General features: G+C 43.8%; 1 protein-coding gene across 2 annotated transcripts in view; it reads left to right on the top strand.

Annotated features, from left to right (window-relative positions):
- The window catches only part of LOC142579976 (uncharacterized), a 59,542-nt gene extending 37,386 nt beyond the window's left edge, over window positions 1-22,156 (top strand). Inside the window, exons 4-5 of one of the 2 annotated variants that reach the window (XM_075690670.1) lie at window positions 15,504-15,681; window positions 21,093-22,156. In XM_075690670.1, coding sequence (XP_075546785.1) covers window positions 15,504-15,681; window positions 21,093-21,206 — 292 coding nt within the window. In that variant the 3' untranslated portion in view covers window positions 21,207-22,156. Of the gene's footprint in view, window positions 1-12,057; window positions 12,550-15,503; window positions 15,682-21,092 lie in introns of those variants that run through there. The other variant, XM_075690671.1, reaches the window with a different exon arrangement.
- The last annotated feature ends 1,962 nt before the right edge of the window (window positions 22,157-24,118 follow it).

Raw genomic sequence — 24,118 nt, 5'->3', positions numbered from 1 at the left:
TCCCCTGAAGGGCGTAAACTTTTTTTAGAGTGTACTATGCAGCTGTTGTGGTAACTGCGTGGTATTCAGTGGCTCGACAAGAATGTAGCAGCAAATGAATGCATGTTTGAGCGAGTATGTACTGTCAGCTTAAAATCAAACATGAACAACTTCGATATGACTTCGGTGTGTTCTGTTTCCTGGTTCACCTGAATTTGTAATGGTAGCTTAGTTCTGGCTCCAACATGTACACTTGGCAGTGCTTTATGCATAGAAACTGGTTACGTTGTGATTACAAGTCACACTTACATGTAATTACTCTTATGAGGATTGCAAATTTGGCAAGTTTTGCTTGCCCTGGTCGTAACGGTGATCAGTGTGTCTCCCGTTTTCTTTCACTTGTGCCCATCGTAAGGGGTGCTCTTGATAATGTAATTATATCTAATAGATGGTGGTGTCCATTATTTCCTTCACATTTCAATTTACGCCAATTAGCATGTGCATGCGGGTTTGTACCCACTCGTCCTGTAAGCCAGCCAGTAATGAATTAGAGAACCCTAGGTGGTCAAAATTAATCCAGGGCCCCCACTATGGCTCATCTCATAATCGGATCGTGGTTCTGGCACGTAAACCCCAGAATTAATTTTTAGAGCACAGTTCTTGAACGACAATTCCTGCGGCAAGCGTCGGCGTTCCCGGTATAACAGAGCAAACGAGCACAGCGAAAAATGACAGTGAACGCACCGTGTAGCGGGGGATGAAATAAGTGGCAAGAGAGAAGAGACGCAAGGAGGAAGGCAGAGAGGAGGGTGCAGGGGAACTGTGAGGCGGAAAGGAGAGGAAGGTATGGCGAAAGTGTGAGAAAAGTAATGCGGTGACAGTGGCTACAAGATAGTGCCAGAGTAGCACGCGTCGTTTGGCAGCTTTGTTGGCAGAGGCTTCTGTGAATTGCGCCCATGTGTCACCTTCGCGCTGGCCCCGCATGCTGGCTCTCGCGATCTCCAGATTAGCGAGGCAGTGGCACCATGCTTCACTCCATTTGCAACATGCCGCACGAGGCCGATTGTCCACGCCAGCCAATATGTCTGGAAATAAAGACACGTATAGAGCTGCGCTCAAATTTTGCATTACGAAGTATCTTAATCGGTGGTGTATTTCTTTTTTAAAGGGCACTCTTAATGTAATAGAAAGTCCGGCAATCCAGAACAGACGCAAGAACGAAAGACTGGTAACGATGCCTCATTCTGTGTCAGCTCCCTGTTACGTCATGGATCTTAATGTTATCTCATCCGGCCCATTTAACTGTCTACCAGCAAATGACTATGTTGCATTCTGTGGAGTGGAAAGCTCCTTCTACCAAGCTTCAATAACTGTTGCAGCGCGAGAAGTGCTTAATATGGGAAGGCAGTTTGGCATTGGATGAATCGCACTGACATACCGACACAGAGGTTCAAGCGTGAAATTCAGGAAAGGGAAGTTCCATCCTCATTTTGAGCAGTAAGTGAACTTTGTGAAATGAATTACAGTATTTTTGAAGGAATTACATTCATCTTATCTGATTCAGTGTTGCACTTTAGTGTCCCTCTAAGGAGATCAATTCATTGGACTGGCTTTTTGAAGGGTGGAGAAACCATGCAGTACCCTTTTGTGTGAATCTTTCCTGTGCTCTTGACTTGTCACTGAGGCTTCGTTCACACTTGGGAAGCGAAAAGAGAACGAAAACGCCAAAGTGGGCAGAAATTTATTTCCGTGCGTGTCCAAGATGTTCACATTTGTTTTGCCACCGCTGCCACCGCTTTTGCCAAGGCTACCTACAGTGAGCGCACTTGTCCACGAGGCTATGCTTGTCACTCGCCATTTCAAGCAATGAGTTCATTCATTTATCCATTGGTCATATCAGAGGGGGTATCCAAAAGAAACCGGAGTAGTGCCTCACTTAGTGGACCTACCATAGTACATATTTCTCCCGCTGGTTGAGCGTAGCGCAATCAGTTTCGAGTTCGTTGCACCCGGCGGCTTCTCCGAAGAACATTTTCTCCGGGTACAGTGAGTTTTTTCACGAGATCAGTTTTGCGCACACCATTTTTTCTCGTGGCTGATTTAAGTGAACAGCGTGTTGCTGTGAAATTTTGTTTTTTGCTTAGGAAAAATGCCATACAAACTGCTGAAATGGTAAACACTGCTTACAGGGACGGTGCTATGGGAAAAACTAAAGTGTACACGGGCTTTTCTCGGTTAAAAAAAAAAAAAAAAAGATGGAAATGTCGATTCATGACAAACTTTGGCCTGAACATCCATCAGCTTCACGAAGGGATAAAGTGTCAAAAAATTTTCTGCACTTGTACTTGAAGACCGACAATGCATCATTGAAGGGTTGGAGAAGTTATCGGGCATACCTTGGAGCTTGGTACAGTGAAATTTAGCGGAAGATTTGGGAATGAAAATGGTCGCTGCAAAATTTGTGCCTCGAATTTTGACAGACAAGCAAAACGATGTTTGAGTGGAAGCATGCCTTGCTTTGAAAGAACAGCTCCAAAGCAACCCAGACTTTTTTTCCATGGTTACTGTTCACGGGACATGCTGCTATTCATATGACCCAAGAAACCGAACATAATCGAGCCAGTGGACAACACCATTGTCACTTTGCCCGAAAAAAAGCGTGCCAAGTGGGTTCGAACATCAAGACCATGCTCATTTGTTTTTTTGGTGTGAAGGGGATAGTGCATTCAGAGTTCTTTCCACCGGGTCAGACTGTTAATCAAGCTTTTTATTTAAAAGTACTGAACAGGTTGCATAACAGTGTGCAACACAAAAGGCCTGGTTTGTTGGAGTTGAAGAATTGGTTTTTCCACCACGACAATGCACCAGCTCACAGAGCCATCTCAGTGCGCTAGTTTTTGGCAAAAAATAGCATGACTCCCTTTCCCCATGCCCTTTACTTATCTGACCTGGCGCTCTGTGCGACCTGTTCTTTTTTTTTTTCTTCGAATCAAGAAGAGCATGAAAGATCGGATTTGGCGACGTAGAAGATGTGAAAGAAGACATGAGAAAGGAGCTATCAGCCATCAAAACAGATGAGTGTGAAAAATATTTAGAAGAATGGAATTGCAGATTGGACAAATGTATTAAGTGTAATGGAGAGTACTTTGAAGGTGACAAGGTTGTTTTATAAAAAATAATTGCATAGTTTTTAAAAAGGATTCCGATTGCTTTTGGGTACCCCCTTGTATAGAAGTATTGCATCCAACTTAGGCCGCACAGATTTTAATGATGATAAATAGTTTTAATCCACTGAACCTGTTTTTTTCTGGAGATGCACAAGGAACAGCTTAAGAAGTGGGTGCTCCGAGAGAAGTGGTGATAGATTCACCTGGCTCTGTAAAAGCATGAGAAGTTAGGACATGGCAACACTTTGCTGTTGCACCTTTTGCTGATCCCCACCTTCTCAGAAATGTTCATCCAAATCTGGCTCTTGTGGAAGGTGTTCTTGTAGAGCAGAGGCTGTGAGTTTTATCGCACAGCACAGAGTAATTTTTCATTGCGTTGATAACATCATCGCTAACGTCACCACTAACATTTTGGGCACCATGTTCAGTGTTTACATGCCAACGCAGCTTCCAACAATCTGTAACATTTAGCTTTTCGGTCTGAGAGCGATTCAGCTTGCTACCTAGTTTTCCATCCGTTTAGGCAGAAAAGCAGGGGGATTTCTGTGTTCTTTTTCTGCTTTCACCCGCTTTGACACAAAGTGTGAATGTAGCCTGAGTGTTGGGCAAGCTTGGAGCATCTTGACATGCAAGAGTATTTTTGGTTATGGTCGCACCTAATGACATTAGCCTAAACGGGTGTTCAGGCAATTTTGTGCCAATTACCTTGCCGTCATCTTGATGCAGTGGCTTCACTGTGCTAAGGCATGCAATGAATCCTAGTGCTATATGAGAATGCATTAGCATGCAATGAGTGGGGAATCATTTTTGATGCCACCCATGATTTGGGCTTGAACAGAGCAAAAACCTGCTTTTCAGAAACCATCGGGGCTAAACGCTCTCGGTCTTATTGCTTAGAGCTTATATATAGGGCGTTGCATTCAAATTTTCATTAAGTAGCCAGGCTGGCTTATTTGCTTTGACAAGCCTTTAAAGTTGTTTCCTGTGCCACCAGCATGGCCCAAGACATAAAAAAGCCAAGCTGGTATGTTTTGGCTTGTGCGATTTACAAGAATACACCAGCCATGAATGCTATGGTGGGCAAAGTTGCAAAGCCACTATCCAAGTCTCGTATGAGATGTTCTTGCAGATGTTTTCTACAGGGGTAACTGTTAACAAAACTGAAAAGCAAAATAGTGGAGGTATTATCCAGCAGCTGCATTGTGATTAGGGTGGAATGCAAAAACGCACGCGTGCCATGCATTTGGGGACACATTAAAAAAAACCTGGTGGTCAAAATTAATCCAGAGCCCCCCACTACAGCGTCATCATCAGATTGTGGTTTTAGCACCAGAAACCCTACAATTAATGTTTTTACTTTATTACTTGTAGTGTAGTGTTTGTTTTTATTTCTTGTCGAAGCATCATCGAAAAAGAACTGTTCATCCCCACCTAGTTTCAGCTGCAAGGTTGAGACTATCAAGAGCCATTGTGCCATCGTCACTGTAGTGCCATCACCATGCTTGTCAGTCTTTGTTGCACCAGCTCCTGTTTTGGTTGCTACTTAACGTTTTCCTTTGAGAGGGCCCTTTCTGCAACCTTTCTGTCATGTTCCGACCTTCGGTCATGGCTCCACTGCAGATTTGATGCTAATAGCCATTACCTTTGTTACTGCACAATGTATTATGTTTCTCTTTTCTGGCTTCTGGAAATTCGCACTATGAATGCACGGCTTGTTTCTCATTTTTTCTACCTCTCATGCGGGGCAGACAGTGGACAGTGTTCAGTTATTTGTACTATCCCTATCGGTAAGGATCTGCAATAAAGTTTATAACTGGCACTTTATATATGCAGGAAGTGTTGCATAACTTGAGCCAAACTTCGAATAAGAATATGTATATAAATTATAGACAAAATGGATTTGGCTCCTACACCAGTTACTTAAGTGGCTCTATAAATGTGCGTGCCTAATTGTTCAATTAGTTAAAACAAACGGAGCATGTTTGGAGCACATTAAAAAATGCCAGAGCTTTTTCTGATTAGGTTGCATTGTGCAGTCGACTTCCTTTAATTTGACTCCAGTTTATTCGACATTTTGGTTAATTCAATCCTGGTCAAAGGTCCCAACCAGTGCCCGCGCATTTATATGGGCCCAAACGTTTATTTCGATCCTTGACCAGCCAGCATGCCTGTGCCCCACCTCTATGGTGCCCCAATAGCAGTCCTTTTAGTGGCAGTGTCAGTCTTTGCATAGCTTAGTTGACAGTGAATGTGTTTAACAAATGTCATTGAAAACGCCAATTTTCGACCTGCCCTAGGAAGTATTTAAAGCAATAACCATAGCTCACCGTGTCTGATTATGGTGTTTACCCAATTCTAATTTGCTTTCTTTTTGTTGAGAAAATTGGCCCAGAAATTGCCTGGCCCAGTAATTGCAGCTGGTGCAGTGCAGATGGATACAAAACCAAAACTGCCTTTGGGGTGTTTGTATGTTTTAGCACGTAACACTGGCGTGCTGCGGCAAAGCAGACTTCAAAAAAATTGTGGCGAAGCTGACTTCAAGAAGCTGGCGATCATTGTGCAACACATATTAGGCCATCGCCAATTTTTCTTGCTAAAAAATCGGGTACGTGTTATACTTTATTAAAATGGCAAACTGGGCGAGTAGTTGAGCAACCAAGGCCTTGTGAGTTTGACTTGATTAGATAGATACTTGATAATGGTTAGATACCTGATAATGGGTAAGTACCCCATGGTTTATAAGGCAGGCACAAGTAAACCCCGGCCAGGTGTCCAGCTCTACGAAGGTGCATCGCTCGGGGTAGATTCACATAGACTACTATGCCTCCTGAGCAAGAACCAAGGTGAACAAAACACTACGCAAGTCTAAAAAAAAAAGCAGTCTGGTGGTCCCATGCTGCCAACTTCGTATTAGGAGGATGTGTTTTTTTATAGATTGCAGCTATTGAGTTGGCCGACATGTAGCATGGCTCAAGACCATGGCCCAGACATTCTTCAGAACAACTTGCGACAGTGTGTGCTGTACATGTACCATGGGGCAGGGGAGTGCGTGTTCTGTACGAGGGCAGTCGGCGCCCTGTACAAGCACGAGAGCTGTGGCCCTTGTGAGGGGACCAGTGTGCAAGGACGTCCGCACAGTGGACATTGCACGAATGCATCACTCGAGTGCCACCTTTGCAGGCTGCGAGGTTCAGAACTAATCACCTGAAAGGGACAGTGGGTTTAGCAGAGCTTCTCCCAAGTGAGAACCCATGGCCGGCGGACGCTTTTGCCCAGTTTGTATTCCAGTGGGTGTCCGGCAGTGGGTTTCGAACTTCAAACTTGACCAGTCGGCACACACGTGCCTCGTCCCTATGGTGACCCCACCTTCCACAGCCGAAGCAGATGCCCTACCCAATGGGCCACGGCTACGTTAAATTGTTGCTTTGCTTAGGAGCCTTAATCTCGTTTTTATGCTAGTTTTCTACTTTAGACACATAGGAAGTGGGCGTACATTCAATTCAAGAGCTGTTAGAATTGAGCATTTACTTCCAAATGAATCTGCGGGGTGTTTTGGTGATTTTTCGCATGTATAATTTGGCCATTTGGGTATTAATCAATTTCGTAGGTCCCATCAGGGTTGAATTTGCGAAAGTAAACTGTATCTAATTCGTTTCTGTATGCTGCGATGAAAGCCTACAGAATTTAAAGAAAGTGCCATTACTTTTAGTTTTCTCTTTCGTGAAGAGTTTTCACTCAAGTGTGAAGTTCAACCACTTCAGCTCAGGTGCTTGTGCAGTTGATCGAATTATCTTAATAAGGTTCTGCAACACTTCTTGAGCACAGCAAGCAAACTTGCATAAGTCACCAGGAAATATTTTGTCAGATTCCTCTAAGTCAAATATTCTGTACCTGCAGCCGAGAGCGCACACTTTTGCTGGAAAGGTTGCACCCCTTCTTTTTAAGCTTTTGGAGAGCACCGAGACTTTTTTATCCATTCTAGTACACAAGAGTAAAATGATGGCCATTGGGCAGGTTTCTCTGTGTCACAAAGCCTAAATGTCAAAAGCAGTCTATGAAAATGGCACACAGCAACCCATTTCATCCGGACAGTTGGTGTGAGCAGCCTGTTTTTGCAGATAGAGTCCATTCACAGTGACAACTGAGGAATTATAAACTTTATTAAAAGAATAATCGCTAATGGCTGGAGCCCCTAGTCCAGTGCTCCGCTGGCTCTTGCCATCTCGGCTCTCTGGATCAGCTTGAGTTGGTCGTCGAGGGCTGAGTTCCACAGCAGTGCCTCCCATCGCTTCCTCGTGGTGTTCATGTCGTGCTGTTCTATGTTGTGTAGCGTGCACTCCCATGTAATGTGGTATAGGGTTCGTGTGGCCCCACACCATGGGCATCTGTCCCTGTAGGCTGTGGGGTGTATGCGATGTAGTATGTGTAGGTTTGTGTACGTGCCTGTTTGGAGCCTCCGCCAGGCAGTGGCATCCTCTGTCTTTAGATTTCGATAGGGTGGTGGGCATTGCAAGCAGCCACCACCTGGAGGGTACTGATGGGGTGGTGGGTATTGCTGTGGTAGTTCACGATGGCTGAATACTTGAAGTCAACAGGGCCCGGCTCTTTGTGATGCCAGTGTGGCCTGGGTATCCAGATAATGGTATGGGGGTGATGTCCTCGGGGACCTCCTTGAGTATTTGGGCTAGGACTTGTGCAGCAGGTCTTCTGACTCATCCCTGTAGGAAGTTGTGACAGGCCTGCTGGGAATCTGTGAGGATCGTCAGTGGTTTGTTTGCGTGTTGGCCTTCGTAGATGGCTAATGCGGATGGCCAACTCTTTGGCTTCTGTGATCGTGCACGGGTGGCTCGATGCAGCATAGGTAACATGGCCTCAGCGGTCGCATACCACTGCTACTGCACCCTTGTTCTTCGCCTCATACATGGCGGCGCCTGTAAAACGGGCCGTGGTATGGGACCTGAATGTTTTCTCCGTGTACGAGGCAATGATATCAACTGAAACTATTTCGCTGTTTAGGAGCATCACTATTAAGCACTGCGCACTGTTAAGATGTGCTTTGTAATCCTTTATTGCAATCTTCCGAAAAGTTCTTGTGGCAGCTGTCTTTTGAGGTGCCTCTCTGCTACCAGGGACAGGGCATGTTGGCAACAGTGATTAGTTTCCTCTTGATATGCAGTGTTGTGTTGCATTGGGAAGAAGGGGTCCTGTCAGTCATTGAGCACTGCATTCATGTGGTTTCTTCAGTGGGTGCAAGGAACATAACATGATCTTGGATTGTAGCGCGAAGTGACACGGACACAGACTAGAAGCAGACAGGACGAGCGCTCATCCTGTCTGCTTCTAGTCTGTGTCTGTGTCACTTTGTGCTACAATCCAAGACCATGTTACCGTACCAACTCGCCCAGCTTTCTATCCTTTTGCAAGGAACATAATTTTGATGCGTACCCCATGGCAACAAAATGTTTTTTGGAGTTCTTGTTGACGGTTCAACAGCATGAACCGGGCAATGAACAGACTTGGGTCTTGAAGAGGGAGGAAAGGCAAAGTGGTATATCATCTTCTTCACTGTGATCTGTCCTGCATTTCTTTTTCAAAGTGACAGCATTTGAAAGTTCAGAACACTGCTTCATCTGTCTGTCCATCGTTTCTGTTACACCGTTGTCATCAGGTTGTCGTTGTTAAAGGCACAGTAAAAAGAAATTGTACTTTCAGAACTCTACTTGCACTAATTTCACAGTAAAGTGTTGAATACCATAAGAAAAAATGAAGGCTGGACTTACATTTTATTGAATTTTACAATGGCATCCCAGTGCCTGTGTGTCAGTGTGAAGTCATGGATTTCAATATACTTTCATGCATTTAAGCCATTCTGGCGAAGTAGAAGTCCTCGAAACTTGCCGAGTTCAGTCTTTGACTCCGTTATATTAAAATGTAGTGTGTGCCAATGTGCTGAACAACCATTTCACTATTAGCATTACTTGCAACCAGAATGCCTCGGCAAGTTTGTGGTTGTAATCTGTGTTGTTCCGGGCACCAAACATGGGGTAAAGGAGTTCCAGGAGGCATCAATCATAGCCTCCTGTCACCCTGTAAGAAAGAATGATCTCTCTGTTGCTTTCTCACTTCTCCATGCAAAATGTTTTTAATGTCTTGTGCTATGCTGCAGTGTGTCATAACCTTCCTTTTGCATGGTAAATTCCACATCGTTCGCTTCTGCAGTTTGCTGCAGTGCCCAACTCTAAATAGCGTTCATTGTGTTCATAAAGTGAATAGGATGTATGCTTCGCAATGCTTTCCAGATCTCGCTTAGAACTGGGCATATTGGCACATTGCAGACAAGTTACCCGTCTGGGTTGTCCCAGGCAATGCTGCAGAAAGAGCCTCATAGAAAGCATCAGAGCTTGGGCTAGAAGTGAACATATACTCTGTTTCATACATAGCGGGCATTGCTGCGGAAGCTTTGCACGTAGTGCTATCACAGAAGTCTCGCGCCTTGCATCTTGCAGTGCAATTTTTCATCTGTGGTGGTTTCTACAGTATAATATGGTATAGAAGTTAGATAAACAGGAATGAAGTGCCCTACAAAAGCTGGCCTGTGTTTCGATAGGTGGACCTATCTTTGTCAAAGGTGGCCTTGTGTAACTATTCTTTTACAATTACAACTTGTGGACGTACAGTTACATTGAATTGCATATCATATGGGTGCCTTCGTACTTCCAGTATGTGACTCGCCATGTTTTGGTCTCATTAGTAAATGGTGTGCTGTGATGTCTGGTTGCAGAAACATGTCATACTGCTTTTGTGGGGGTAAGTAGGTTTTAGATGCGAGCTGCCTTCTAACAAGTGCGTCATTTTTGTGACGAGGTTCATCGTGAGTTAAAGAAATTGCATTTCATTCAAACATCCTCTAATGTGTTGTTCTACGTTGGAGAGGTGAGCAGTAGTTGAATACGGAATGTCGCTGGAGCAGCGTTTCGACAGATGCCTTTATTGTAATCTTGGCTCCAGCGTCATTTGCTCACTGACCACTGTTACTAACTTCAAGCCTACAGCTTCCTGTGAGCTTCTGTCCTACTTGGAATTCTATGTTCGAAGTATTGACGACTACCTTTTTGGTTGTATTGAAGGTAAACCGATTGTTAAATTTTGAACTCTGGGCAATAAGTGGTGCATATTACTAAGTGGCATGGCTATGACAAGCTTTTGTAGGTCAACTGCTACGAAATTTCACTTCGGCGATATTGGTGATAAATGAGTAGTATTGTCAAACTTTGATACTATAATGAAAATAGATATAGCCAATTAGATATTATGAAGCAAATCTAAAATGAATATTTCTTGCCAATATCAGCCTCTAACAAGTCCATGCTTCTAACGAACGTTGGATAAAACTAAACTATTTTTGTGTAATATTGTCAGAGCTGCTGGTCAGATCATTTAAATAGCTCCTAAGCACATGTGCACTTGGTGGTTAGTGAATGTGATGCTAATGCTAAGCATATTGCGTCTGGGATGTTTCAGTGCATCATGGGCGGTGCCCAATCTCTCGGGTCGTGCCAAGAAGCCACGCACTTCAAGTCACGAGTCAATTCCAGCTAGTGATCATGGCGGCACCTTTTTCTTTCTATTTTTTTTTCTGGTTTGGTATCAAGAGCTTAAACTTTTGCTAGTCTTTCCCGACAGATGCATTGATATTTAAAACTGGAAATTTTGCACCAAAGCTTCTCTAAACCTGCACCATCTCAAACTAGGCACTTCACATGGCTCAACATTTCATTGCAGTTGATCTCTAAAGGAACGCTGAAGAGGTTTCGGAATTTGATGATTTATGGTGGATTAGAAGGGCTGCTGCAGTATGATTCAATTTTTCAAGTTATTTCCTCGATTGTTCTGGTAGCAGCGCCGCAATCACCGCTTAATTTTTGTCGAAGCATAACCCTGCCCCCTCGCACGCTGAGAGTAGTGACAAAAGAGTAAGCGCAAGGATGATGTCAACAAGGGGTCATGTGAACACACTATTCATATCACGCGCCTCACCAATACCCACAATGACGTCATGGTCGTCTTCATCATCAGAACCTGTTAATAGACCCACAGCGTCTCCTGCAGACGCTGCTGCTCGTTTATACTAGGTTAAAGCCCTCTTGCATGCCGAGTGTTAGCGACAAAAGAGCAAGCGTGAAGATTATGTCAACACTGAGGTCATGTGAACACACTATTCGTATCGTGCGCCTCACCAATACCCACAATGACATCATGATCGTCTTCATCATCAGAACCTGTTAATAGACCCACAGTGCCTCCTGCAGACGCTGCTGCTCGTTTTTACTAGGTTAAAGCCCTCTCGCATGCCGAGTGTAGCGATGGAAGAGCAAGCGTGAGGTTGATGTCAACACTGAGGTCATGTGAACACACTATTCGTATCGTGCGCCTCACCAATACCCACAATGACGTCATGATCGTCTTCATCATCAGAACCTGTTAATAGACCCACAGTGCCTCCTGCAGACGCTGCTGCTCGTTTTTACTAGGTTAAAGCCCTCTTGCATGCCGAGTGTTAGCGACAAAAGAGCAAGCGTGAGGATGATGTCAACACACGGATCACATGAGCACTCTATTCGAATCACATGCCTCGCCAATACCAACCATGACGTCATGATGGTCCTCATCATCCGAGCCTGTTAACGGACCCGTGGCGTCTCTCGCAGACGCTGCTGCTCGTTTTCGCTGAATTAAAGTGACTTGCGGTGACTTGTGACGTGTTAAGATATGATTTTCATATTCAGGGGGTCAAAAATTATAATTGGTTGAAAGCTCACTTTTTTTTAAAGGTGCTTCAGCTTTCCTTTAAGGAGAAAAATACAGGGTGTAGCAGTATTTGTTGCTTGATGTGTCTTCTCCTCTCTTCCAGACCATTGTCACAACGTTGCTCCATCTGTCACATGAAGCCAAGAGGATGGCTGCATAGGAGTGTGGGAAAAGCCCGAAGACGTCAATGGGACATGTCACAAGCAACTGCATTTTTCACTTAGGAGCCTATACATAGCACAGAATTCAGGCATGTTCTTTGCTGTATGTAAATAATGCCAAGGACAACTTGTGTTTGCATAGGAAGTAGCCAGTAATGCTTTGTCTTGTGCGAAATAATTTTTTTTTGTAGGAAGTGTGCTTTTCCTTGCCGCTTTCATGGAATCGCAGCACACATATTAATTTCACTCTTGATCGACATTTGCTTTCCCTGCAAATTCGGAAAGCAAAACAAGTTGCTGTGCCCATTTATGCTGTGTTTTGACTGTCACATGTATACCTACCGAATCTCCCAATATTCCCCTAAGGTATACTGAATTCCGGCTTGTTCTACAATTTTATTAATTTTATAAATAAATTGTGTTCTTGAAATGGCTTACCCGTCCAGCGACCGTATCATTAAGTCTTCTGACTGGGAAAGGACACCACAGGGCTACCTGTTTAGAGCAAGTTTATTCATACAAGTTCCTGAAGCAGACAAAATGAGCAACAACAAACTTGTTTAAAAAAAAATCTGTGATCTAAAAGTAAGTGTTTCCTGTCACTTTGTGCTCTTACAAGTTTGCAGCCTTTTATGTGCCGTCTCTTAGGGTAACTCATCATTATAAGAGTGCATGTGTATCCATCAGAAGATGTGTGCGCGGGGCGAACTTTTGAAGAATGCTTTCTTTCCAGTGTTGCGTCTGTGGGATTTTTACAAATTTTAAATTTTACAGGTTGACAGGTTTGCACCTGCAGGACTGTACAAAATGTTTGCATTCTTCTTTTATTGTTTCCTTTTTGTCTTTCACCTCAACATTGTGTATTGGGGCTGCATGGTTGAATCAGTCATGTTCTGGAAGTCTTCTGTGTGGCACAAATTCTGGCAGACGCATCACTGGAGCTTTGGGCATCCTTTCAGTTTGTCGGGAAAAATTGATACGGCTTGAAATTGAAGCTGTTCACTAGTGGTATGCCATACCTTTCATCGTGTTCACTTCTGCTGGCTTACCAAATTGATGTGCTCTGAGATTGATATCCCGCAAAAGCAATCGGCTGTGGATGTAGCCCTAGTTGATGTACAGTCTGACTGTATTGCATGTCCCCAGTTTGGGAATCTGAAGTGTGTTTGAGTCAATATTCATTTCAAGACTAGATCTACTGCAAGATTTAATGTGTGATGCTGAGGTTTCTGCAACCAAGCGTGTGCGGAAAGCACCCGGATGTGTACAGCGGAGAAGCTTGAAAATGTGCTACTACAGAATCGAGCACCTTTTAAGCATGTGACATCTCTTGCCTTTGACACTCAGTTGCATTACCGATAAAGAGTCAAAACACTGCAAGGTATTGTTTGCGTGACCGTATGTTGTCATGACACTGCTTTGTTCTGCATGTAGGTGGCACTATGCTGCAGCATAGCAGCTTAGCATTAACTGTGTGAAACTTCGTGCTATGTGCAAGCACACATTTGCTTCGCTTAACTTATGCCGCATCAAAAAACGTATTTTCGTTTTCATTTTAAAAGTTTTTCCTTCATGAAGATAACGCCTGGCCCACTGAATTTTAGATCTACTTCATTGTGCCTAACCATTTAGTATACATTTGTCAGCTCAACTGCAGCAGCAAAGTCAAAACTGTTTGCAACAATTTTGTGTTAACTTTACCACTACACTCTTTATTTTCTAAGATGTAGGTGCCTTAGAGATGAACTGAATGAAGCTTTAAGAATTCATCCAGTTTATTGGAAGCTCAGCTTAACAAAGGTGTCCTCAACACTAGTGTTTGTAATTTGTCATGAAACTTGCTAAATTTAGTGAGATTTAATTATCGTAACCACAACTTTGCCTTTTTGGAGTCATAGTGACCTTTTAGTGATGTAAGTAGCCGTTAACTTGCCCTAATTAATTTCCTTAAAGAATTTTGCCCAACTGCAGTGCTTTATCAACATTTAATCTCAAGTGTCTACATGAGCCTTCATTTGTTGCTATTTAGGACCTTATTAGTGAGCGATCTCAGTATGTCAAAGCTGCTTTTCTAAGCAATGTACAATAAGATATCATTTACAAGGCCTTAAGCAAACAGTAATCACTAAGTTTTGCACTTATTAGAGGGCAACAGCAAAACTAGCAACTGGGAGAGTGGGTGGAGACAGGTTCCAGCTTAAAAATGTAGTCCTGCTGTTGATAAACAGGCCAATCAGTGATGGCCAATTAATGTGAACAAACAGTAAACCAGTGAATGGGGGCATACACAACAAAAAAAGTGAATAGAACAAGCACTGGACTGGTAACTAACATTACTGCCCAATATTTATATTTTCCTCCTGGTTTCAGTTATTCGTTTTCTGAAACTCTCTTCCAATAGTCTATTAGGCTTTGGTGCCCAGTTCTGTGGTGAATATCCTTGAGGGTATGTGCAAGTCTTTATCAAAACCTCACTGAATGAATTTTGTCTGGGGGAAAAAAAATTTTTATCCAGAAAACGCGTTGTAGACTAGGGGGCTTGCTGTACAAGGCCCCTTTTTTTTTAATTTTTGCACATATACTGCGGCCAGCATTGACATGTTATTTGACATCTTTGACGAAGGTCAGCCTCCCCTTGGTAATTCAAACTCGTGCAGTAGCAGATTACAAATTACAAAGCGATTTGCATAGTGATGTTTACAAAGGCACTGCAACTAGAATTGGAACATGTCAGTGTCACGTTCCAGTAACAAATACAAAAATAACACCCAACGACATCTCAAGGATGCAGTTGTTTATAGGATATACATAAACACACAAACTGTATTGCAGGGAGTATGTTGCGAAAACAACAGACTGTGAACAGTGAACATTTATTCTATCCAGCATGGAAGGAAATTTGTGTATGTGTTGTAAGAATTTAAGTTTAACACCCACCTTGACTTAGCATTAGCCTTTAAAGAGAAATCACATAAGCAAATTAGTAAAGCGACAAATTTGGCTAGTTGGTGTTTATTCATTTGCAGTCTGTCAAATTTTGCCTGTATTAGTAGCCACAGTCAGTCTCACTATGCACATCTGTAAATGAAAGCAAATTAGGAAATTATGTACAAGCGTACCGTAGCTGCTTTCAGCTTTCTTTATAATGGCTTCGTCTGATATACTCTCTTTTTTTTATTCTCTTGTGTGTCAAATGATGCTGCCCCTACACTTCTTGGCCAGGGCAGATGACCCTTGGTGAATAAAGTTAGTTGCGAGTCCAACACTTGTCCTACCCACTTGTTTTGTTTGTGTGAGCTCATATTTGCTGACGTGAATTCAGTGTTTCAACTCGCCCCCTATCGGTATCAGGTTAAGTGCTTTCTTTGCTCCTGTACTGGTTCTGCAGGTCTTCTTGGCAGCTCCGGTGCGCCTCCTCTGGGCTCGCACAGGCGTTGGCAGCTGCTGCAGTGCAACTTCTGCCCATTTGTGAGCCGCTTCGAGAGCGCCATCCGCCGGCACCAGCTTCGACACACCAAGGAACGGCCGCACCGATGCGAGTTCTGCCCGAAGAGCTTCCAGCGCAGGTCAGCCTTGTGACGCTAGCAAATGGATAACTTTTGTGAGAGGGAAATATTGTCAAGCTGAGAATAGCATGAAACTACTATGAGAACCACATCAAGTGGCCTGCATTTCGAGTTCTTGATTCATTTGCTCGATGGTTTAGTCTCAGGTTAACTGAAATGGTAGAGCAGCCACTCTATGTAGGTGTTGGAGCTGAGCTTTATCCCAAGACAGAAACAAGGTTTTCCTCAGTTGTGGTGATGCTACCGTGGTGCCATTTGTGCTGAAATTTTCTGAGAGGCGAACCCTGCTACATCCTGCTATCTTTGAGCAAACTGTGAGAAATATGCACCTACCCTGCTCCGAAAGGTTTGCTTGGACTTTCAAAAACTGAAATAAATCCTCAAGTGCTATTTCTCCGAAGCATCAGAAGTGGCCTAGACCAGCAGCTGCGTTAGCTTTGTAGTGGACAGAGCCAAGCCTCCCCAATCAATCCTGGGTTGTGCCACTGTTTCTTCCGGAGGCTGTCATCTATTTAGAATACATTCGAAGCTGTCGTGTGGGGGTTGCTTAGGCAATGGGACAGCGTTGCTATTCAAGCCGGTGACAGGAAGTGGTCACATTGGCGTCGAGCCAGACCCCGCATTCCTCTCCTGTATAACCTGTGTAAAACGGTGACCAAAGTTTCGGACGCTGTATGGTGTCTGACTTGATTTTTAAAATAGAATGCACACAATGTCATAGACAAGGCAGCTGTGAACAAAATTGCCACGAATCAATTTGCCACCTATCCCATGCTTTCATCGGTGACATGATTTCACGGCTTTAAGAATGTCATGCGGCTGCTATAGATTTTGGTCGGCTATTCACCGAACATCAACTTTCACAGCTGGATGCCGACCAAGTGTCACTGGTTAGGCCTAGCGGCATTGTATGGCTGTCACAAAAATTCACTCTCAGCTGACATGGTGGCATGAGCAACAGGCTATCTCAGCACTGGGGCTGTCCATATGGTCGAACCAGTAAACCACCTGAATGATTCAGCATTAGAACACGAGCTAGATTTGCAGCTGGAAGCCAAGATTGGGTCCACGGACAACATGCCAAAACTGTTTGCCAAAGCACACAAGCCATGTATGCAAGCTACTGTTTGCTTAGATAGCATTAGTTTTATCAAAATTACTGGTACCTTAACTTTAGAAGACTTGTATAACCTGAAGATACTAACAGCATTGCAGCAGCAATGCGGAAATAAAAGGATTGCCAGTTCCATTTAGGAGTTAATGAAGAGTGCGCCTATACATTAGGTTCTGCTGTGTTATCAACTTACCATTTTTTTTCATGGAGTGCTCATTCTTAAAGGATACATTTATGCCAATGAGATCACGCTGAAAGCTCTCAAAATTCCCGTGACATCTGAACATAGCCTGTCCAGGTTCTGCGCTTTTTTTAAGGCACTAAAGTGGCTCTTTAAGCACATCTTGGGACACCATCACTTCAATGCAATCCATAGTAAGGACTGCAATGCAGGGTGTCATCTTTAGTGTTTGGATTGAGGTTATGTACCAGTGAGCACTCAGTGCATCTGCATGGCTTGCCCACTGTAGAAACTCTATTAAAGCAATTTGCAATCGCTTTCATAAACCTGCTTGCTCCGAAAGCCCATTTTACTGCTTGAAAATTCATTTTTGGCTGTTCCAGAAGCTGCGCAGAAATTGCGCCAGCCAGTAGCATCACTGTGACTGTGAAACATTTTTTTGAGAGTGGAGTTCTTAGGTGCCCGTTCCAATGTTGAGCGTAGGCGTCCCTCGTAACTGAGTGAACGAGCACTGTGAAGGATGAAAGAGTGGACGCAGAGCTCAGCAAGGAATGAAAGATGGCGAAAGCGAGTAGAGCTCTAGGAGCAAAGCGGAGGAGGAAGGTGCAGTGGAACCATGAAGTGGAAAGCGGAGGAGGGCGATATGGCGAAAGCATGACAAGAAAAGCGTAATGCTGCGCCAGACATGCTCTGTAGCGACGATCGTTACGGCATGGTTCCAGAGTACCATGTGTCGCTTGTTCACTGATGATGTCATTGATAAGGCACACGGCGAGCGCATCCGATACAATATCATATGGAAACTAAGTGCTGCATGAGCGGAGGTCTGGCTGCAGCGGCTCCTGTGAAACGCACCCACGCGTCACCCATGTGCTGCCTCTTGTGATCTCCCTAGCAAGGCAGTCGCACCACAATTCACTACGTGTGCAACCTGCCACGCAAGAGATTGTCTGCACCAGCCAGCATATTACGAAATGAAAACACTCGTAGAACTGTGCTCAAATTTCGCATTAGGGAAATTGTAATCATTGGTGGATATTTTTCTGAGAAACTCGTATGGGTTACCTTTGTTGCTTTGTGCAACCTCTGGGGGGATTACAACCTTTCCCTTTCATAAAACATACTCAGCTTTGTGGATTTTTATGGAACTGATTTGCCAGATTGGTTTTTTGAGGGCTCTTCACTGTGCACCCAATGCTTAGAGCAGAAACGTTTCTACCTAACAGTGCCTGGGAAAAAGTTGTCTTGCTTCTAGCTTTCTTGTTCGGACAGCCTGCTAAACTCCATTTCAGATTCTGTTTTCTTTCAGTCATCATCATTGTACAGCTTATGTCCACTGCAAGGCAAAAGCCTCTCCCAAAGCTCTCCAGTTACTGCTATCCTACAGCACCCACATCCATTCTCTACCTGCAAATGCATCATCTCACTCTGTGGCCTGACCCCAACTGACCCCGATTGACTGGACCCCAAGGAACCCAACAGCATGCGCATGTTATGGAGCTGACAATGCGAGAGCACTGAAGAGCGTTTGAGCAAGTTAGGCAAAGTGTCGAGTTTTGTGACGGCACAAGTTTTCACAGAGTGACCAGGGTGGCTGGTGTGGAGAGAACTTTGAGGATAATGAAGAATGTTGACAGGAATCTAAGGACTGCACCACAAGTGATGCATTAGAAAATGATTTACATAACACAGTCATACAGCAAGGGGGGTAGCATGGGACAATGAGCAACTGAGTGACATTCGAATAAAGAAATGTTCTTACTAGAATGAATTTGAACACTATTTGGACAAAAAAAAACTTCGAATTTCACGTAAAATGCCAAATAGTATCTTCAAGTTCAGAACAAAAGAAACACAAGGGTTGTGTGTAGCCCATTTGTCAAGAAAAGGCTCATATACATTTCTTCAATTTATTCTACGCATCTAATGCCTTTAACAACTGGATATTTGGTCAACTGAGAAGCTTGTAAAAAAGCAACAAGTGACCACATGTACCACGACAATGACAATAGTGAAACAAAGCAACGAAGGGATGACTTTCAAATAACACTGCAAGCCTAAGCTATTGCCATCAGGCTGTGCTGTGCCAAGAGTGCATGCTACATGCCTGTGCTTTGCCAGAGATTGCGCAGCATGAGCAGCCTGTGTGACGGCGAGTCTGATTTCAGGAAGTTTGACCGTGCTACTGCACACTTCTTCATGGTCACATTTGCTGTGCATTAACAGCCATGAAGGAAGATGCGTGTGCAGATGCCTGGAAAAATGCATCTGCTTTAGCCTTGATGCAGATAGTGACAGTTGCTTTTGTTTCACTGTATCCGAAGTGATATAACATTATGGGGTGCATGAAATGGGCCCCTGGGATTTTTCACATTGAATTATGCAAGGTGTCTACCAACCGGGAATTCTCAGGCAATTTGAATAGTCTGGAAATACTGAGGGAAAACTCAGGGAATTTGTGCATGTGTGTTTTACACTTGGTAAGAGCAATATTAGCTCTTTCTTTGGCTGCTTAAGCTCTGTGCCTACAAGTGGCTGGACCGGGCAGACCGTTCGGGTCGCTCACGTACATTTACACTAAAGTTCCTTCATCAGCTTGATTTTATGCCTCCACCATTCTGTCGAAACGTTCAGCTAGTGTGTGGTTACCGGAATACCAGACAGGTTTGGCGTTGCGACAGAACGCTCGCATCGCAAGCTGCTCCGATAGCTCTCACTTGGGGTCGACGGCCGAGCGGCTAGTGGAGAGGTTTTGTACGGGTGGGGGCGGGCTCCAAAACAGCCGGAAGTGGACGATGTGATGTCGCATTGGGACACAGAACCAGTGAAGGCAGAGCTTAGCCCTGATCGCTCGGCAAATGAGTTGAGGAAGAAAAGCATGGCTAGGGAGGAGGGTAACTTGTAATCGCTTGTAGCTCCATTAATATGTAACACTACACTTAAATTATGGTGTGAATGTTCTACTTATGCTGTACCCTACGCGTCTACAAAATTTGTCCGAATTGTTTCAGGGGCCCCTTAATGCTGGCGCTAGTAACAAGGAATCGCAACAAATCATCATTGACGCTATGTCATCGGCTCTAGGAATTTCCAGAGTACAGTTAATGACCGATTTTCCAGACACCGGATTTTTCGGACATGCCTGATAATTTGCACGGCTTCGTGGCACCACCACCCCATAGAGTCAATGTATAAGAACGTCTGAAATTTATGACGCAAAAACACTTCGCCATCCGATAATTCGGACTTTTTGCCTTGACTGCAGGTCCAAAATGGCATTAATCAAAGCCACCACTGCCTAAATTTTGATTATCTCACCGCCTCGAACCGGTGCTTTTGCACGCAGATCCACTGGCGTCCCTCGTCCAAACCAAAATAAACTCTCTATAGCAGTGAAAACTAACACTGATATGTTGTGTACGGCTGATAGTATGTCAGGACAGTTGAGGTTGACTTTCCAGCTGCTGAGAGAGAATCTTAGTTGTGACAAAGTTCAGGCCTCATGCCAATGACTTTGCTATCAGTTTATAGAAATAGCTCATATTCGAAAATACTTACTTCTGTATGCACTCCTTTTCATTTATATTTGAAAATGTTCGACTCGATTCGGAGTGGATTTTACATTTCTTTCGAATATGTTTTATTCGCTGTGCATTTTACTAACACCTTCCTTCTCTTTTTTATTTCAACATGCTTACTAGAGAGTGACAGCATCGGGCACCATGGTGTCAGCCCGTCTTGACATAAAACAAACTTCTGTCTCTTTCAGGGAATTTTGCAAAGGCGCACAGAGAAAACTGGGAAAACTCAGGGAATTTGGAAATGTCAACTTGGTAGATGCCCTGATTACAACACAAGAAGCAAATTTGACCTACCGAGATCTTGGAGAACTAAGGACTTAACATGTGTCTGCCTTTACAGTACTACATGCTTTCCTTTCATAAAGCATTTATAGGTCACTGTTTCAAACTTTTAAATGTGTGCCTACCAACTCATTCTCTAGCACCTCATTGCTTTTTTTCACAGCTTAGGTTCAGTGTGACTGCTTGGTCATGGTAGTCTTATTTGCTGCTACTCCTGTTTACTCAACTTTTCTCCCTTGATTATCTTTTGAAGGTATCAGCTGACTCAGCACATGACTATCCGTCACGGCACCAAGCCCCTACCCGTCCCCAGGCAAAAGATGCAAGATTTCAGTGGCCACATGGCCTCACTCGACCCTGTGGATAATTCGTCTCAATTTCAAGTGGACATGGGTGCGGACCTGTTTCCATTCTAAGAGGAAGTCCGGGATATAAGCATGGCTTGAAGTGTTGCAAGTCTTCCGTGGTTGCATAAAGCCAGTGCCATCCTTCAGCTGATGACCTGAGACTTTGTACATTTTATGTACGTTTGACTCTTTGTGCGATGCTAACTGTTCAACATTCAGTAGGCTCCTTTTAAACATAATACAAAGGTAATGGAAAAAGTGTTTAGTTTGCCCAGAGCTTTGTTCAAGCTGAGGGCATAATAGCTTGAAACACTCATTTATTTTTAGTGCTGAAGAGGGCAAAAAAGGGAATAATTGTGTTCTGCTTCAATTCTGGCAGCTTATTTCACATATGCATGCATGTCACAAAAGGAAGTCAAGAAATCACTGCAGCCACTGTGCAACACACTGCAATTTTAGCTCCCTTTGTTTCAAGTTGATGCACTACTATATTATGCACCAAGTGACATCTGTCTGCATAATCATCATGATGACTACTCCTTCTCCTCACTCTTGCTTGTTAACAAGTTCAATGACTTCTGCTTTCATGGCAAGCATATATTATTTGGGCAGTTGCTATTTGATTCTATGAAACAGAATATGCAACAGGATGCACGCACTTGTTAATAACCTGAAAAAAGTGAATGCCAAAGAGGAGTTGCGACGAAACAGAGTTTCTTGAGCCTTTGACCTTCCCTCATGGTTCGTAGATTGCTGCTGTTTTATACGTAGCATAACTCCAGCAAAGATTCCAGTTATTTCGGCATCAGGTACAAAGTTCACAAAGAGTGCCTATATGTAGTCAACTGATATCGGCGCCCAGGTTCTCTTTCGATCTGTTCAAGCAAACTGCGTTTAAATGCAGTTCACTGTGTCCAGTGAGGTAGTGTACTGCTGAGCAGAAATACATTTCATAAAATGTTACTGTATCTGTTTTGGTTATTTCTTCTGCTGCATGTTGTGGTGGCAAGGTGTTACGTTCAAATGAAAGAATTTTAAAATCCCTTGTTCTGATGTCTTTTGTGTCTTGCCCTTGTGTGGTAGGTGTTTGCACCCAATTAAAGTCAATCTTTGCTACAATGTACTAAAGATTGTTACAATGTATTCTCATAATGAAAAGAAACAGACTCAGTCAAACATAACAGTGAACACGATTGAATTAAAATCTCTTCTAATAATTGATGCAGGCTACACAACACATTGAAGACAAAGAGACGGACAGGACACGTGTTTCTCGCAACTGAATTTGGTGCTATAGCATGGATCATTCATGGGTGCTCTCCAGTCCACATTGTGCATTGTTGAAAACCAGAGCATTGGATAGAAACTTTAGCTCCATTTTGGAGGCATAGCAATAGGTCTCCTCGATTTGGCTGCACTTTCTGCACTAGTTCAGGGAGTGCAGCACTCTAGCACTCGATTTGCCAGTGCAGCTAGCGCCACCTGCACTTCGGCACTCGATTTGACGTCGTGCTGCACGAGTTCACGTACACTTCGGCACTAGATTCTCCGCAAGTTCTTTTCTCGTGCACGTAGTGCAAGGCTTTTGATAGCAGACGACACATGCGCCTCCGTGGCCATGCGGGTGTTGGTAGAAGGCATCGACGGCGCCTGTTATTAGTAACGCAGCACGGACGCCAGTTTTCTTCAGGATGTGTAGACAGCATCTTGTTAAGGGCGCTTTCCGGGTTCAGCTGCTGCTAAGTGCACTGAAGGCCGGGATTTTCCCTCAGGTCACAGTCGCTTGTATTAATTTTCACGAGCTTACCGCTACCTCGACGTTAAAAACCACATCGGTCAGTCGTTTGAAACGTTGTGCCATATATGATTCAGAAATGTGTGGAAACCGCGCTCGGTCATGCTTTCTGAATAATGATGCCGAAGTTGAACTAATTTCTAGGTACTAATACATAAATTCTTTCCACAGGACCAAAAAGGCCATTGCGCACACGTTTAAGCTAGTGGCACACACCAACAAAAGAAAAGCCACAGCCGCCCAGTCGCAGCAGACGAAGGCCTGTACGTTCTCGCACTTTTGTCCTCGATTTGACCGCTGCACTGAGAGCGCTAGTGTCGCGCTACGCTTACACTTGAAGAACTGGCGCTGCACTGGCACGACACTTTTCTGAACTAGTGCAAAAAGTGCAGCCAAATTGAGGAGACCTAATAACAATACAATTCTAGTTAAACTCCGGAGCGAAAAAGAACAATTCAAACTGGTTTGAACCAGTTTGTTTGTTTGCATAACCTAAATACTTCAAGAAAACTGCTTAAATTTATTTTGTACAAAAACTTGACGGTATCCAGCAACACGAGAGGATTTAAAAGTATGTGCTCTGTTCTGGATGCAAGTATTAGTTACAAGAAAGAAAAAAAAGGACATTCTAGAAGCACACTTTGGAAACATTGTATATCATTTCTGTTGCAACTACTTCAGTTTAAATATCTAAAATCAACACGACTGCCGAACTAAGAAGCCCATCATTTCAGCTATTATTCAGGGCAGGGTGTCTACCAATCCGGAAAATTGGGAATTCTCAGGGAATTTCAATAGTCTGCCAATACTCGGAGAAAACTCCGGGAATTTGTGCTTCTACCAGGGTAAATTAGCTGTAATTTTATTGAAAGGGAACGAAAGTTATGTTAATGCTGGCTCCAGTAACAGAGGAATCGCAACGAATCGTCATTGACGCCGTGTCATCGGCACGGGGTATTGCCAGAGTAGTTAACGACCGATTTTCCAGACGCCCGATTTTTCGGATAATGCCCAATAATTCACACGGCTTCGCGGCACCACCACGTACTCCATAGAGTCAATGTATATATTGCCCTGACTGCAGTTCTGAAATGGCATTAATAAGCCACCTCCGCCGCCATTTTGATTATCTCGCCG

This window comes from Dermacentor variabilis, chromosome 4, assembly GCF_050947875.1.
Source record: "Dermacentor variabilis isolate Ectoservices chromosome 4, ASM5094787v1, whole genome shotgun sequence".
Taxonomy (NCBI): domain Eukaryota; kingdom Metazoa; phylum Arthropoda; class Arachnida; order Ixodida; family Ixodidae; genus Dermacentor; species Dermacentor variabilis.
This window is presented reverse-complemented; position numbering and strand designations above follow the sequence as displayed.